The sequence below is a fragment of the Cornus florida genome, unplaced genomic scaffold (genome assembly GCF_030987335.1).
Source record: "Cornus florida cultivar Cherokee Brave unplaced genomic scaffold, ASM3098733v1 CherokeeBrave_3.0.0_Hap2_Chr11, whole genome shotgun sequence".
Taxonomy (NCBI): Eukaryota; Viridiplantae; Streptophyta; class Magnoliopsida; order Cornales; family Cornaceae; genus Cornus; species Cornus florida.
The window spans coordinates 65,139,709-65,154,409 of NW_026775581.1; the positions used below are offsets into that span (position 1 = coordinate 65,139,709).

General features: G+C 39.6%; 1 protein-coding gene across 1 annotated transcript; it reads right to left on the reverse strand.

Moving 5' to 3' along the window:
* Positions 1-1,776: 1,776 nt before the first annotated feature.
* On the reverse strand, positions 1,777-4,637 carry LOC132281209 (cytochrome P450 736A117-like). Its single transcript, XM_059782936.1, has 2 exons — positions 3,708-4,637; positions 1,777-2,468 (listed from the first exon to the last, which is right to left on the reverse strand). Exons 1-2 carry the CDS (start codon positions 4,635-4,637, stop codon positions 1,860-1,862), a joined length of 1,539 nt encoding a protein of 512 aa, XP_059638919.1. The 3' UTR covers positions 1,777-1,859.
* Positions 4,638-14,701: the final 10,064 nt, after the last annotated feature.

Sequence of the window (14,701 nt, forward strand, 5' to 3'; positions counted from 1 at the left end):
CCAATACACAAAACACATAAAATCATCCAGCATCCCATTCATCCGTTCATTATACCTCAACATAGTTCCTCTCATGGTGGAATATCAACACACCAATTAATCTAAATTATCATAATTACAGTCCCAAAATACAAGATTTAAAGTCCATGTCTTACAACGTTACATGATACAATTGCATGGAAACATATACCATAATTCCATTAGTTTCATTTACATCAAACAAAAGATAAGTTCGTTCTTAAGTTACAAAGCCATGAATACTAACTTAGTTACATTTCCACAACTACGACTATACATAGAACGGTCAAAATACAAAATAGCAAACAACCTTCTAACAACTTTCAAGCTTGAGGTGGATTGTCGTCCACCAGTTCATTTCCAAGACCTGAAAAAAATAATATAAATAGTAGGGTGAGCATAAAGCTCAGCAAGTGACACTTAAGACACACATCTTGTGTCCTTGTGAATCCAAACAAAGCATAGGCCAATGGGAAATGGGGATCATACAATGTTGGAAAATAATACAGCATAACGATTCAATCTCAAGTATATCCAATGCAATGGTATGAGATACAATACATGCTAGTGTCGCTCCCCATTCGGCTAGTGTCCCTGACCCTTGGTAACCCCGCGACGTCATTATGGGGCCCAGCTAGCTCAACCACGCTAGGGCGACTCCCTAGTCCCCTCTAGGCTATATTAACCTCCGGCTCGTTGGTAACCCCGCAGCGACCGGGTTTATCAAAATTATTTGACAAAACTCTTCTCCTAAAATTTCCCCCATTTTCATTTCAAGACAAATTCTCCCATTTCATGCATCCCAATGACATGTGCATTGATGTATATATGTTCCATACATTCAATGTCATGGCATTTAAAATTCTACACCATAAAATTAAACATTCAACATGTTCAACATCTCCCAAGTAATTATTAACACATTAAGATACAACAAAATACATTTAAACATGTTTTACGCATAAAACAACTCACATTCATACACATGAATTTCTCTAGACAATATTTAAAATAATCATTGATACAATTAATTTCTAATTAAGCATGCTTGACACAACAAATGATTATAACTCACAATGGAACAAGAAGGTAGTGGATTAAGGTGTCCCTACCTCAAAATGAGCAAAATCCCTAAAAATGGGTTCTTAAATTCGAGCTCCCAAAGAGGACCAAAAGCTGGAATTTCTGGTACTAGCACATAAAGCTCGTCGTTTTGCCTCAAACGGCACCTAAATCCGCCAAGAATTGAGAGAGAAATCAAGGATTGAAGTTGAAAAAGAAAAAGATAGAAGGAGAGAGAGACTTAAGCTGTCCGAGAGAGAAAGCAAATTAGAAACTGAATGAGTATGTGGCCCTCATATCACAGGTGGGCCCCACAGTTAAAAAAAAAAGTCATTGTACTAATTATATATATATATATAAATTCAAAAACTTTACATCCATATTCCAAATTACTGCTGTCACTTGGACTCAAAAAGATCTTTCTAACAGTGATGCTGTTTCATTTTGTCTCTCGTGTTATCATTAGCTGGAAAAATTATTTACTGGGTGAGTCACCTTGACAGCATCTTGTATCCAAGTGCAATCTTTTTTCATGCTCTGTCAGACAAGATGAGTGTAACACAAACAAATGTGATAACTGAGAAAAGTTTCTTCTAGGATTTCAGTTCATATTATCTAATTCACAATCCAATACTTTACGCTAGTAGGTTTTTTCTTTTTTTTTTTTGTTCAAACTTTTAGCTAATTGTACTTGGTCTATATTTACACACTCTTTTTAAATATGTTTTATTATCGAAAACAGGAAACATGCAACAAACATGACAATGTCACAGATTACACTAGCAAGAACATGGAGTTGCAACAGCAAGGAGAGGTATTCCTCTGCGGATTGTAACACCAGAGCATTCAGTCAAGTCCAGATGTTCTCCCTTGGCTCCACCAGGCAATGCCCAATTGAACTTGTGCATTAGATTTGCTAACACAAACTCATTGGTGGCAATTGCGAAGGAGGTCCCTGGGCAGCCCCTCCTGCCAGCTCCAAATGGAATCAATTCAAAGTCATGCCCTCTGAAATCTATAGAAGAATTCAAGAACCTCTCAGGTTGAAACTCTTCAGGTTCAACCCATGATGCGGGGTCTCTTCCGATTGCCCATGCATTGATAATAACCATTGTTCTGGCTGGAATGTCATAGCCCATTACTCTGACATATTCACTTGATTCACGTCCGAGTAATGGGAAAGGAGGATGCAAACGAACAGTTTCTTTGACCACTGCTTTAAGGTAGTGCATTTTCTCCAGATCATCTGCTGTTATGTGTGGCTTGCCTTTAAGAATTTCTCTCACTTCGTTTTGCACATTATTCATGACTCTCGGGTGTCTTAATAGCTCTGTCATTGCCCATTCTAGCACTGTGGAAGTGGTGTCAGTTCCACCAACAAAGATGTCCTGCAAGAATCAGAAGATAAAACAACTTCAGATGGTTAGTATAGTTTGTTCAATATATGTGAGTATCCTTGATGTAAATATCCTTGCAACTTGCCATCGTGCACAGACACACACACACAGAATTGCATAAAAAAAATTAGTTGTCGCAATTATAAAACCATTAGCAACTATATATCAATCAGATTTGTAAAGGGTTGTTTCAATTGGAAGGTTGAGACTTATTCAATACAGCCTAAATAAATTAAATTTTTAGGATGGATGACTTATTTAATTGTTTGTGCAAAGTCCAGTATACACTAGATAAACCTCCATTCTGTTTCAATTGGAAGGTTGAGACTTATTCAATCCTCTTTGCATTAAAAGTTTTATCTCACTGGATTGGATTAGATTTGCGAGGCTAGTTGAATATATCTGGTAAGGCTAGTAAGTAATTGGGAAATATCTAGTAAAAGTACTTTAACTGGATTGCTCCAAGTTTGGAAAGCTGGTCTTCAGTTGAAGCCTCTTTCCTTTCTGCTGTTGATGTTACTTGATCAAAATTAAATGGTATTCAACCTTACTCCAAAACCAACGGATCTGACCCACATCTTCTCTCTCCTTAACTCTGTCCAAGATCTAGTCCAAGACTTTGCTCTCTCACCTCTTTCTCATGCGCGAATTTGCTGTGTTTAACACCAATCAATTTGATATATATTGTCTATATGCATGTTTTCTTCTTTGTTTTCGATGTTGAATTCAAGTGCATTTAACTCAAATTAGTGAACTTTTTTGCTGTTATATCTGGGATTTCAACAATTTAGTTGAAGAAAAATTCTATTATATACAGATATTTGTTGTTCAAATTCTGAAGAGTTCTATTGTAAATTTATATGTTTTGGGGAAAGTTGAGATAAAATTTTGAAGGAGGCAATTCAGTTCTGTGAGATGCAGTTTAATCAGATAAATCAATAGATTTTGCAAAATGGAAGCCCTTGGTGAGACTTTGGTGTGCAAAGTCTAGTAATTTAGCAGAATATATACTACAGCTAGTTCTTCCGAGATATATTTGCTGATTTCATTTGTATTCATTTGCTGTTCATTTCTATTTTTGTATTGCTTCGCTGTTTTCTGATGCGGATGTTTCATTTGTATTGTTGAATTAACATTTCTTGTTTAGCTGATGAATGTGTGTTGTGTTATATCTTGCTGGTTTAAAAAACTGCTAATTTGACACACACCCACACAGAGATCGATCCTTACCAAGATGAGTGCTTTGATGCATTCTTTATCAACAGCAGTATTGTCTTTATGGATCCTAAGCAAAATATCAAGGAAATCCTCCGTGCCTTCATCTTCAACTCTCTCATTGCCATTACTCTTCCTTTTCAGGACATTCATATGCTCTTCAACTACTTGCTCTAGGAATACATCAACCTCTTTTGCAACTCTGTCCAATTTAGCATAAAAACCAGTGACATGATTGATCCATGCAAGCCATGGAATGAAGTCCCCAACGTCAAAGCTGCCCAATAACCCCGAGAAATCCTTCAACAGCAGCATAAACTTCTTCCCACTTTCCACTCCACTGTACTTCCTCCCGAAAGCAGCCCTAGATACCAGATCATTCATTAACAAGGTGAATATTTCGCTTAAATTCAATACTGAGGATGAACAAGATGATTCTTCAATCTTCTTCATCAGGAGGGCTGTTTCTTCTTCTCTGACGAAGTGAAAAGACTGAACTCTTCTATTACTTAGAAGCTGAATTACAAAAATGCTTTTCATCTGCCTCCAGAATTCACCATAAGGGGCCGTGGTCATGTCCTTGGAATCGTAGAAAAGCCGTTTAGCGATGCTCGATTTCGGCCTGTTTGAAAAGAAAAGATCATTTGTTCTCATGATCTCTCGAGCAGCATCAGCGGAGGAGACAACGAGTGTCGGTGCGCCACCGAGGTGAATCAGCATGAGAGGCCCATGTCGTTGAGCTAATAATCGGAGTGAGCGGTGAAGGAGCGAATCCAGTTGGTGGAAGTTCCCAATAATTGGGAGCTTTGGTGGTGAAGGTGGTAAGTGTTTGTTGATAGTAGAAGTATTGAGAAGCCATATCTTGATGAGGAATGCTATGAATAATAAAGGAAGACAAGAGATGAAAAATGGGTGCGAATGAAATGAAGTACGTAGCTGATCCATCAGATGCAGAAAAGTTAGAAAGATTTGTTTTTTTTTTGTATTGGCGCTGGGTTGGCGCACACTTGTTTTTAAACTAACGAGGATTTCATTGTGTGTATACATTTGATTAAACAATACTCTGTATGTAATTAAGTTAACGTGTGGACAACCGTGCCAGAGGTTGATGTTTAAAAAATATTATTATTGTTATTTTTATCAATTCTTATAAAATTTGAATCTTAATTCAGAAAAAAGTCAGAAAGTGTGACTAGCCGGCCAAAGGGTCCAAATTTTGGATTTGGCTTATAATGCATTACAACAAGCATTCACACTCTTTCATGCATTTTGTAATTTTTTATAGATTTGGTATTTTGAAATTTGTAATTTTGTTGACATATGCATTGTAGTTTTCTGCCCACACCTGTCATTTAGTATTTATTAAAAGAGAAGATGGAGTTGTCTTATTAACCCAATTAACGTGAAAATTAAAAATGATAGTGTTTGGTCACTCATTTAAAGATCAATTGATTTAATTAGTTGGAGGGAGAAAGAAAAAAGAAAAAGAAAATCAAGAGATTGTTATTAGCTAATGAGAATAAGTTAACTCGGAGTTGTTTGATAATTAAAATATTATAGCTGTTGATGTAAAATTTTGTATGATTTGGAGCCGGTAGGGTTTCTTGCAAAATAAGAGAAGTAATTATCGTTTGCGTTACTCGCAAGACAAGAAAAATGACTATCGGCGTGATGCCAATCGGGTGGTACTCCGACATCAAATTAGTAATTACCGTAAAGATTAAATATCAAATTTATGTCGTACCTTTTGACTTGTCCTATTTCTTTTATAAGAGAATTAATTGTAACGACCTTAACTAATGCCAAAATTTTAAAAAAAATTCGGCATTAGCTAGGGTTGTTACAAATTTGGTATCAGAGCGATGGTTCGAATACCATTAGGACGACGGGTAGAGGCTTACCTAGGGTTATCTGGGAAGTCATTTGCATTGTTATTTCCTTGTTTGGAAAAGTGTTTTGCTATTTGAAAAAGCATGCTTAACTGCTTACTTGCTTACGTGCTTATGTGCTTATATGCCTATATTAATGTGTTCATTGCATAGTATTACATGCTAAATGTTTGTACAGTATCTTTTTGCGTTGGGTTGTTCACGGTTGGACCTTTGTGTTGTCGTTATTGAATTGTTTCCTTTGTTTTATCGAACGATGTCATGGCGTGAAGAAATCAGGGAAGTTGGCCCTAGACCGACTAGGGGTGATGTTGGGGAGAGCTCCAGCTCCAATCCGGAGGAGCTAAATGATGAGGACACACTTCTTAGGGACTTGATTCCCCCGAGAGTTGTCCCCACAAGGAGGGATAATGTTGAAGCACCCGTAGAAGTAGGTGAAGGTTCTGTGGCACTAGAGTTTAATCGTTTGTTGCAAAATATCGTGAGGGCAACGATTGCTGCTCAGTCGCAATCGGCACCACAACCTACAGTTCAAGTTGAGGAGACGCTAGCTCAGAAGCGTCTCAAGATTATTAAGGGGTTTTCTCAGCTGATGCCGGTTATGTTTGAGGGCGGTGTAGATCCAATGATAGCAGATGACTACATGGAGCAAGTTGAAACTCAATTGATTTCTATGGATGTGACAGAGGATCATTTGAAGATCATCCTAGCTACTTATAAGTTTGCTAAAGATGCCAAATTATGGTGGAAGTCGGTTACGAGTCGGTACAAGGTAGAAGAGATAAGTTGGGACAAGTTTGAGGAATTGTTTTATGAAAAGTACTTTCCGCTTTCCAAAAGATGGGAGTTACAAGACCAGTTTCATAACCTTATCCAAGGGAGCATGTCAGTGGCAGAATATGAAAACAAGTTCACTTCACTTTCTCGCTTTGCTCCAGAAATGGTGAAAGATGAAGCTAACAAGATTCGAAAGTTTGTTTCTGGTCTTAATGATCGGATGAGGCCGTTGATCACGGCACAGTTCATTAAGGTTTACTCTGAAGCAGTGGAAAGGGCTTTGATGCTGGAAGTTGATAATAAAGAGAAGGATGCAAAAAGAGAGCAGTTGAAGAAAAAAAAGGGGTGCAGGGCCATCTTCAGAAGGATCTTCTTGGAAAAGGAACAAGGGCAGTCCATCTCAGTTTCAGGGACAGCAATCTGCACGATCTGCTCCTACCATTCCATTGCCAGCTGGGTTTGATAGGAGTGCAGTTGTTTGCTTTCAATGTCAGCAGCCTGGGCATTACAAGTCCAGTTGTCCCATGAGATTGACTTCAGTTTCTCCAGCTCCGAAGGCTTATTATGGGTGTGGCCAGCAGGGCCATTTGATTCGGGACTGTCCGAGTCAGGGAGCAGGCACCACTAGTGGCAGAGGGTCACGGCAGAGGCCGTCACAGTCGGCTACAGTTCAATCAGGTTTCAGACCACCGCCGCTACTACCACAACCTGCTTTGTCTTCTCAGGGTTCACGACCAGCTAGAAGGGATGCTCCTACTGTGTCGGTACAACAGTCTAGTGTTCAGATTAGTAATTCACAGGCACAGGCACCGCAGGGGCGTGTCTTTGCCCTTGCATCGATTGATGCATCTCCTGGATCTTCAGTTCTCCGAGGTATATTTTCAGTGTTTGGTTCTTGGGCCCGTGTTTTGTTTGATTCTGGTGCATCTCATTCTTTCATTTCATCATCATTTGCACTTGCATCGGGGTTAGAGGTCAGTTTTATGGATCGGGCGTTGTGTGCTGATACACTAGTTGGAGTTTCAGTGTCTTTGAGCCGAGTCATGAGGGACTGTTCCATTGTGATAGCTGGGCAGACTTTTGTGTTTGACCTTATCCTCCTGGAGATGACTAGCTTTGATGTCATTCTCGGGATGGATTGGTTAGCTTCCTTTCATGCCACGATTGACTGTTACAGAGGAAGGGTTACAGTTTGTACTCCCAAGGGAGACTGTTTCTTTTTTGTGGGAGATCGGAGTGATTCCCACATTTCATCGTTTTATGGAATTCGTGGACGGAGTCGTGGTGATTACTTTTTGGGTAGCCTTATAGCCGAAGAAGATGATGTTGTGGAAGAATATTATCCTGCAGTTGTTCGTGATTTTCTGGATGTGTTTCCGGAGGATTTGACAGAGTTGCCTCCACACCGAGAAGTGGAGTTTACTATTGACTTGATGCCCGATATCGTGCCGATTTCTATGGCACCGTATCGTATGGCACCAGTTGAATTGGAGGAATTAAAAAGACAGCTTGATGATTTGAGGATGAAAGGTTTCATCCGACCGAGTGTGTCACCATGGGGTGCACCGGTTTTGTTTGTTAAGAAGAAAGATGGTTCTTTGAGGTTGTGCATCGATTATCAGAAGTTAAATCGCGCCACCATCAAGAATAAGTATCCTTTGCCAAGAATAGATGATTTATTTGATCAGTTGAGAGGAGCCAGTTGTTTCTCCAAGATTGACTTGAGGTCTGGCTATTATCAGTTGCGGGTTAGGGATGAGGATATCCCGAAAATAGCATTCCGTACACGGTATGGACACTATGAGTTCCTTGTTATGCCTTTTGGCTTGACTAATGCTCTAGCGGCATTCACGGACTTAATGAACCGCGTCTTTCACGATTACTTGGACCAGTTTGTGGTAGTTTTCGTGGATGACATTCTTGTGTATTCACGATCTCGGGAGGAGCATGAGATCCATTTAAGTATTGTTTTATAGATTTTGCGGGAGCACCGGTTATATGCCAAATATGAGAAATGTGAGTTTTGGCTACAAGAGGTGAAGTTTTTGGGACATGTTGTTTCAGAAGGCGGAGTGTCAGTTGATCCATCAAAGATTGAAGCTGTTTTGAATTGGGAGCAACCCAAGAATGTGTTTGAGATCCGTAGTTTTCTTGGTCTAGCGGGTTACTACCGGAGATTTGTGAAAGATTTCTCCCGTTTGGCAGCGTCTATGACCTGTTTAACTCAAAAAGGGATTAAATTTGCATGGAATGAAGCCTGTGAGTCATCTTTCTAGGAATTGAAGACAAGATTGACTACGGCTCCAGTGTTGGTAATACCTAAGTGTGGCTTGGGTTATGTGATCTATTGTGATGCTTCACGTGATGGTTTAGGGTGTGTGTTGATGCAGGATGGTAGAGTAGTGGCTTATGGGTCTCGATAGTTGAAGACTCACGAGTACAACTACCCTACTCATGATTTGGAGTTGGTGGCAGTTGTGTTTGCTTTGAAGTGTTGGAGACACTACTTGTATGGTGAGAGATTCGAGGTGTACTCGGATCATAAAAGTCTTAAGTACCTTTTCTCCCAAAAGGACTTGAACAATAGACAGAGAAGATGGGTTGAATTCTTGGAAGATTATAATTTTGACTTGCAGTATCATCCGGGCAAGGCAAATGTGGTAGCAAATGCCTTAAGCCAAAAATTTCGTGGAACTTTGGCCTGTCTGGCTATTCGGAAGTGGAAGATGCTTAAGGATTTGGCAGAGATGGGATTGTATTATTTTGATGACGATGTTGACAGTGAGCCAGCATTTTTGTTTAGTCTTGTAGCTCAGCCTACTATTGTTATACGAGTGATTGAGTCATAGAGACAGGACTCGGATTTAGATGTCATTCACGCTTTGATCTCCAGTGGTGAGACAGTGAAAGATTGGGCCTTGTATGCAGATGGGGGTCTACAGTTCAGGGGTTTGTTGGTGGTTCCTACGGTTTGTCGTAAGGACGTCTTACAGGAGTTTCATACTTCCTACTTTGCAGTTCATCCAGGTGGTACCAAGATGTGTCTCAGTATTGGTGGAACGGGATGAAGAAAGATGTTGCACAGTTTGTGGCTAGATGCCTGATAAGCGCCGAATATTACATATTCAAGTGCCCTAAATTGCATTAGTTAAGTCCATTATTTGATTTTATTATGTAGATTATCTTCATTTGTGCATTTTTGTTTATTTTCAGGTTCATTGGCTTAAAAGAAGCAAGAATGATGTTTTGTTGAAATTTTGAATGCAAAGGCACAATGCTGAAGCTTGGCAGCAGTGGAACCTGACTTTTGTCGCCATTTTCGACCTAGCAAACTCAAGAACACGACTTCCATCATAACATAAAAGATTTATATCTCTGAATTAGTTTTCTAAATCTTCAAACGGTTTGTCATTCGGAGCTCAGAGCAGAGAGTTATGGCCTTGTTACCAGAGGTGCGCAGAACTGCCTGGCAGCAATGAAATTCTACCTTGATCTTCATTTTCGACCAATCATCCTTGAGAATTAGATCTCCACCAAAACATGAAGTATTTAAAGCTCTTAACTAGCTCTCCAAATCTTCAAACAGTTTGTCATTCGGAGTTTGGAGCGCAAAGTTATGGTTATTTGATCAAAGTAGGTCTGAGCAGAGCAAGTGAAACATGGAGCTTTTTACACTAAATTCGAGTGCTCGAGGCCTTGCTTCGAGTGCTCGAATTTTGGGCAGATTGTTGTTCGGGAATAGCCCATTTCAACCACTTGCACTCTAAATTTACCAACTTTGGATTTCCCTATTGATGAGGTGGTTGAGGATGTCTTTTGGGGGAGAGAGAGAGGCCTTATCTATAAAAGAGAAGAGAAGGGAGGCCACACAAATGGATTAATCTACATTTTTGCTAGATTCGTAGAGAGAGAAAGAGGAGCAAGAGAAGGAGAGTTCTTGGAGTTCCTGAAGGCAACAATGGAGTCTTCTTCTTCTTCTTCCATTTTTGTATCCATGGATAATTAAACCTCCATCTAGGGAGGTGATGAAACTCCGTCTTGTAAGCATGTCTAGTTTTTGATTTATTTTGGGGAATGAAATGTGTATTTGACTAGTTCCATAATCTAGAGCATGTTACATAATGTAATGGATGTTTTAATGTTCTAAAGATCATGTTGTATTAAATACTCTTGTCTTAGATGATTTAATCTCATGGTTGTATGGCTTGTAGTTTCATAGTGACAATGGAGCTAAGACTATGGAATGGTTTTAATGGCATGATTTTGAGTAGCTTGTTAATTCATTGCTTAAGAATTTCTTTTGATGGATTAACCTTGTGACTTGTTATCATGTGCTCTCATCAATTGATTACTTGTTTGACAATCTCTAGCTTAGTGAGCATGTTGAGGATTGCACCATAGTTTAGGTAATTTAAGTATGTGGAGCTTTGATAGGTTGTTCTTACATTTTAATTAATTGAATTTGTTGAAGATGTTATAGTAGTCATGAATTGCTATTCATCAATGTCATTTCAACATTAATTCCCCAAATCAATCATATAATTAGCTTGTGTAAAGGTTTGGAGTGGATTCACTTCCCTAGACTTCCTTCTCTAAATCTTTTCTTTTAATCTCCTTCAATTTATTGTTTTATGCATTCTGAATTTGTAGTTTAGTGACAAACAAAACAACCCCTCTATGAACACCCCTTATCACTCTAAAATGACTCTAGACACTTAGGTTGCCATAGATTAGCGCAGTCCCAGTGGTTCGACTTACCCGACCAATAGCCCTATTTTACAATGATTCGTGCTATTGCGAAGGTTGATGTTTAATTGACCAACCGATCAATTTTTGGCGCCGTTGCCGGGGACTTGCAAACGGTTTAGCAACCAAAGTTTAGGGTTAAATTTAGTTTGATTGTGCATATTGTGTTTTGTGCATATTTTTCGTGTGGTTTAACCATTTTCGTGTTGTAAGATTCTAGGGACTCGAAGCGCCGTGGGAATGCTAGCAAATTGTAAGTCTAGAGGACCCCAGGTAAGTCTCTTGACTTCTAGTTTCAACTTGTAGATACAGTACATGTATTAATTTTAGAAGTAGTTAATTTAGTTGTGAAGCCCTTGTAGAGGCTATTATCTTGTTTAATTTCGTGTACAAGCATCGGTCCTTGTCGTGGCCATTTATTTTCTGTCTTGATAATTGAGGAGAAAGGGAACATCGTATGTGGAGTTGATGAGAAAGATTTGTTGTGATGATGTTGTTGTGAATTGTTGATGTTTGGCCGTAGATCACTCTCTCTACCCACAATTAATTCACCCATTGATATCAATTCTCTTGAAAGAACTCTTAGACGTAACCTTAGGGAATCCACTCAAATAAGAGATCTTGAAACTGAATTTAATACAATGGCCGGTAATGAAGAAAACTTGGGAAATCAAGGGGTTAATAATGATAGGGCTGAAATTTTGAATGTAGAACCAATGACTCTTAGTGATCACTTCATCCCTATCACCTATGCTTCCCCTTCTTGCATAGTGATGCCAAACATCGATGCAGCTCAATATGAGATCAAGTCTAGTTCCATTCAAATGCTTCCATCATTTCATGGCTTTGATAATGAGGATCCATATAAACATCTTGATGAATTTCTCGAAATCTGTTCAACCATCCGGTTGAGAGGTTTTCCGAACAATGCACTCCACCTTTATCTCTTCCCGTTCTCTTTAAAGGATAGGGCAAAATATTGGTTGAACTCACTTGCTTCCAATTCCATCACTTCTTGGGCTCAACTGCAACAAGAATTCCTTAAGAAGTATTATCCGGTGAGTAAAACCAACCAAATGAGGCGTTCCATTCTTAGCTTTTCTCAAACTGATGGAGAACAACTCCATAAGACTTGGGAACGGCTACAAGACCTTCTTCGGAAATGTCCTCATCATTTGATTCCAAAATGGTAATTAGTGCAAGCTTTCTATGCTGGCTTGACCAAACCCCATAGATCCATTGTTGACTCTTCTTGTGGTGGGATGTTCATGTCCAAGATTGCGGATGAGGCTTGGACCCTACTTGAGAATTTAAGCGAAAATTCACTTCAACATAATTCTCGTAGGGCTCTGGCCTCAACCAATGCAAAGAACACCAACCTTTCTCAACCAAAATCAATAAGGGAGGAATCATCTCAAGTGGATGCCATAACTCATAAATTCTACCAATTAATGGCACCACATCTCTCTCCTTCATTGTCTCAAAACTCGGCAAGTTCGGTATGTGCCTCATGTAATAGTCCATTTCATTTCTCGGAAGATTGCCCCACACCGGAGCAATTTCCCAATCCCAACCAAGAGCAAGCTAATGCCATGTTCTCACGGCCCGGGAACAATCCATATTCCAACACCTACAATCCGGGTTGGCGAGATCATCCGAATTTCTCGTGGCGGCAACAAGCCCCACAAAATTCCCAATTCCAAAACCAAGGGCAGCAAAATTAGCCTTCTTCTCAATATCAAGGTAGACCATTTCAAGCCTCTTCAAGCTACCGTCCTCCTTACAATCCAAATGTTTCCAATCAACCTCCTGTGTATCCAACCGATGAGATAGTAGCTGCAACTAAGCAAATGATGGAATCATTAAATAAACAAATAATGGATTCCAACAAGCAACTCTTGACATCCTTGCAGCCTACTCTCCAAATGATTCACTCTCATACTCAATCCATAGCTAAGCTCGAAAATCAAGTGGGCCAAATAGCTAACTCGGTGAACCAATTGCTTCAAAGAGATAAAAGAAAGCTCCCTGCTCAACCATTTGAGAATCCTAGAGGGATTCATGTGATTGACGAAACCCCTCCTCCGAGTAGGCCGACTCATGAGCAAGTTCAAGCAATCACCACCCTTTGGAGTGGTAGAGTGGTTGACAACAAGGTTGATGGAGACAAAGATGAACAAGATCCTCCTCTGAAAAATCCAAATTCAAGCTCTTCCAATCAAAATCCAAGCTCTTTTTGTCCAAATACCATTCACGGCAAGCCCATACATGGCACCCCAAATGTGAAAACTTCTTATAAACCAAAAGCTCCGTTTCCTCAACGTCTCCAAGAGTCGACACATTTTGGGAATAAAAATTACAAAATTCAAGACATGTGGGAAGTTTTCAAGCAAGTAAAGATAAACTTGCCCCTCTTGGATGCTATCAAGCAAATCCCTCCCTATGCAAAATTTCTCAGGGATTTGTGCACTCAAAAGCGGACTTCCAAAAATCATTTCCCAAAGAAAGTAAGACTAACTGAGAATGTGAGTGCGATCATTCAACACAGTGCTTCTCCAAAGTATAAGGATCCGGGCGCCCCATCTATCTCGTGTGTTATTGGTGACAACAAGATAGAAAGGGCCCTCCTTCACTTGGGCGCTAGTGTCAATTTGATCCCATACTCGGTTTACTTACAACTTGGGTTGGGAGATCTAAAGCCAACTCCGATAGTGTTGCAATTTGCTGATCGGTCTATTAAGCAACCACGGGAAATTATTGAAGATGTGATCATAAAAGTGGACAAATTCTACTTCCCGGTAGACTTCGTGGTTCTTGATACGGAACCAGTCCATGATCCAAGAAAATACATTCCCATAATTCTCGGACGTCCTTTTCTAGCTACAGCTAATGCTTCCATTAACTGTAGATCCGGATTGATGGATATCTCTTTTGGGAATATGAATGTTAAGCTCAATATCTTCAATGCTGTGCAACTTCCTTCAGATGACAATGAGTGTTTTGCAATCACTATTGCTGATGAACACATTCAAAATCCAATCCCACCTCCTTCAACGGAGGATCCCCTACATGCTTGCTTGGTCCCTTTTGATTTTGAGGATTTTGGTGTGGACAAATCCATTCGGGAAGTCAACTCCTTGCTTGATATTCCATCACTATTTTCCTCTCCTTTATGGGAAGCACCAAATCCATCTCTATCTTGGGATTGTCCATCTCCTTCTATTTCTTCACCGAAGTTACCTCAACATTTTGAAGGTGAACCACCGGACAAGGGTAAGGAGAATGTTGGCAAGTTGCTGGAAATTCTTCCAATTATTCCGGCCCAATCTAGAATCATTGTCCATGATACTCAACCTATGAACAAACCATTTGAGTACAATGAGGTATATGAATTGGAGATTGCAAATATGAAAGGTCATGATGCTCCCATTGTTAGTCAAGACAATGACATTCAACGAGCCTCCATAATCTCGAACAAGCAACACCTTTGCTTAAATCTAAAAATAAAAGAAGTAAGACTAAAAGCGATGCTCAAATCCTCTAAGGCCAAACTTGTTTCTTTTTGGAAGGATCAAATTCCCTCACCATTCATTGATC

Excerpts from the sequence above, each read along its gene's own strand:
- LOC132281209 (XM_059782936.1), bottom strand. The coding sequence starts at position 4,637 with ATGGATCAGCTACGTACTTCATTTCATTCGCACCCATTTTTCATCTCT. Across the intron at positions 2,469-3,707 it reads GCATCAAAGCACTCATCTTG|GACATCTTTGTTGGTGGAAC; the intron begins GTAAGGATCGAT and ends TGATTCTTGCAG.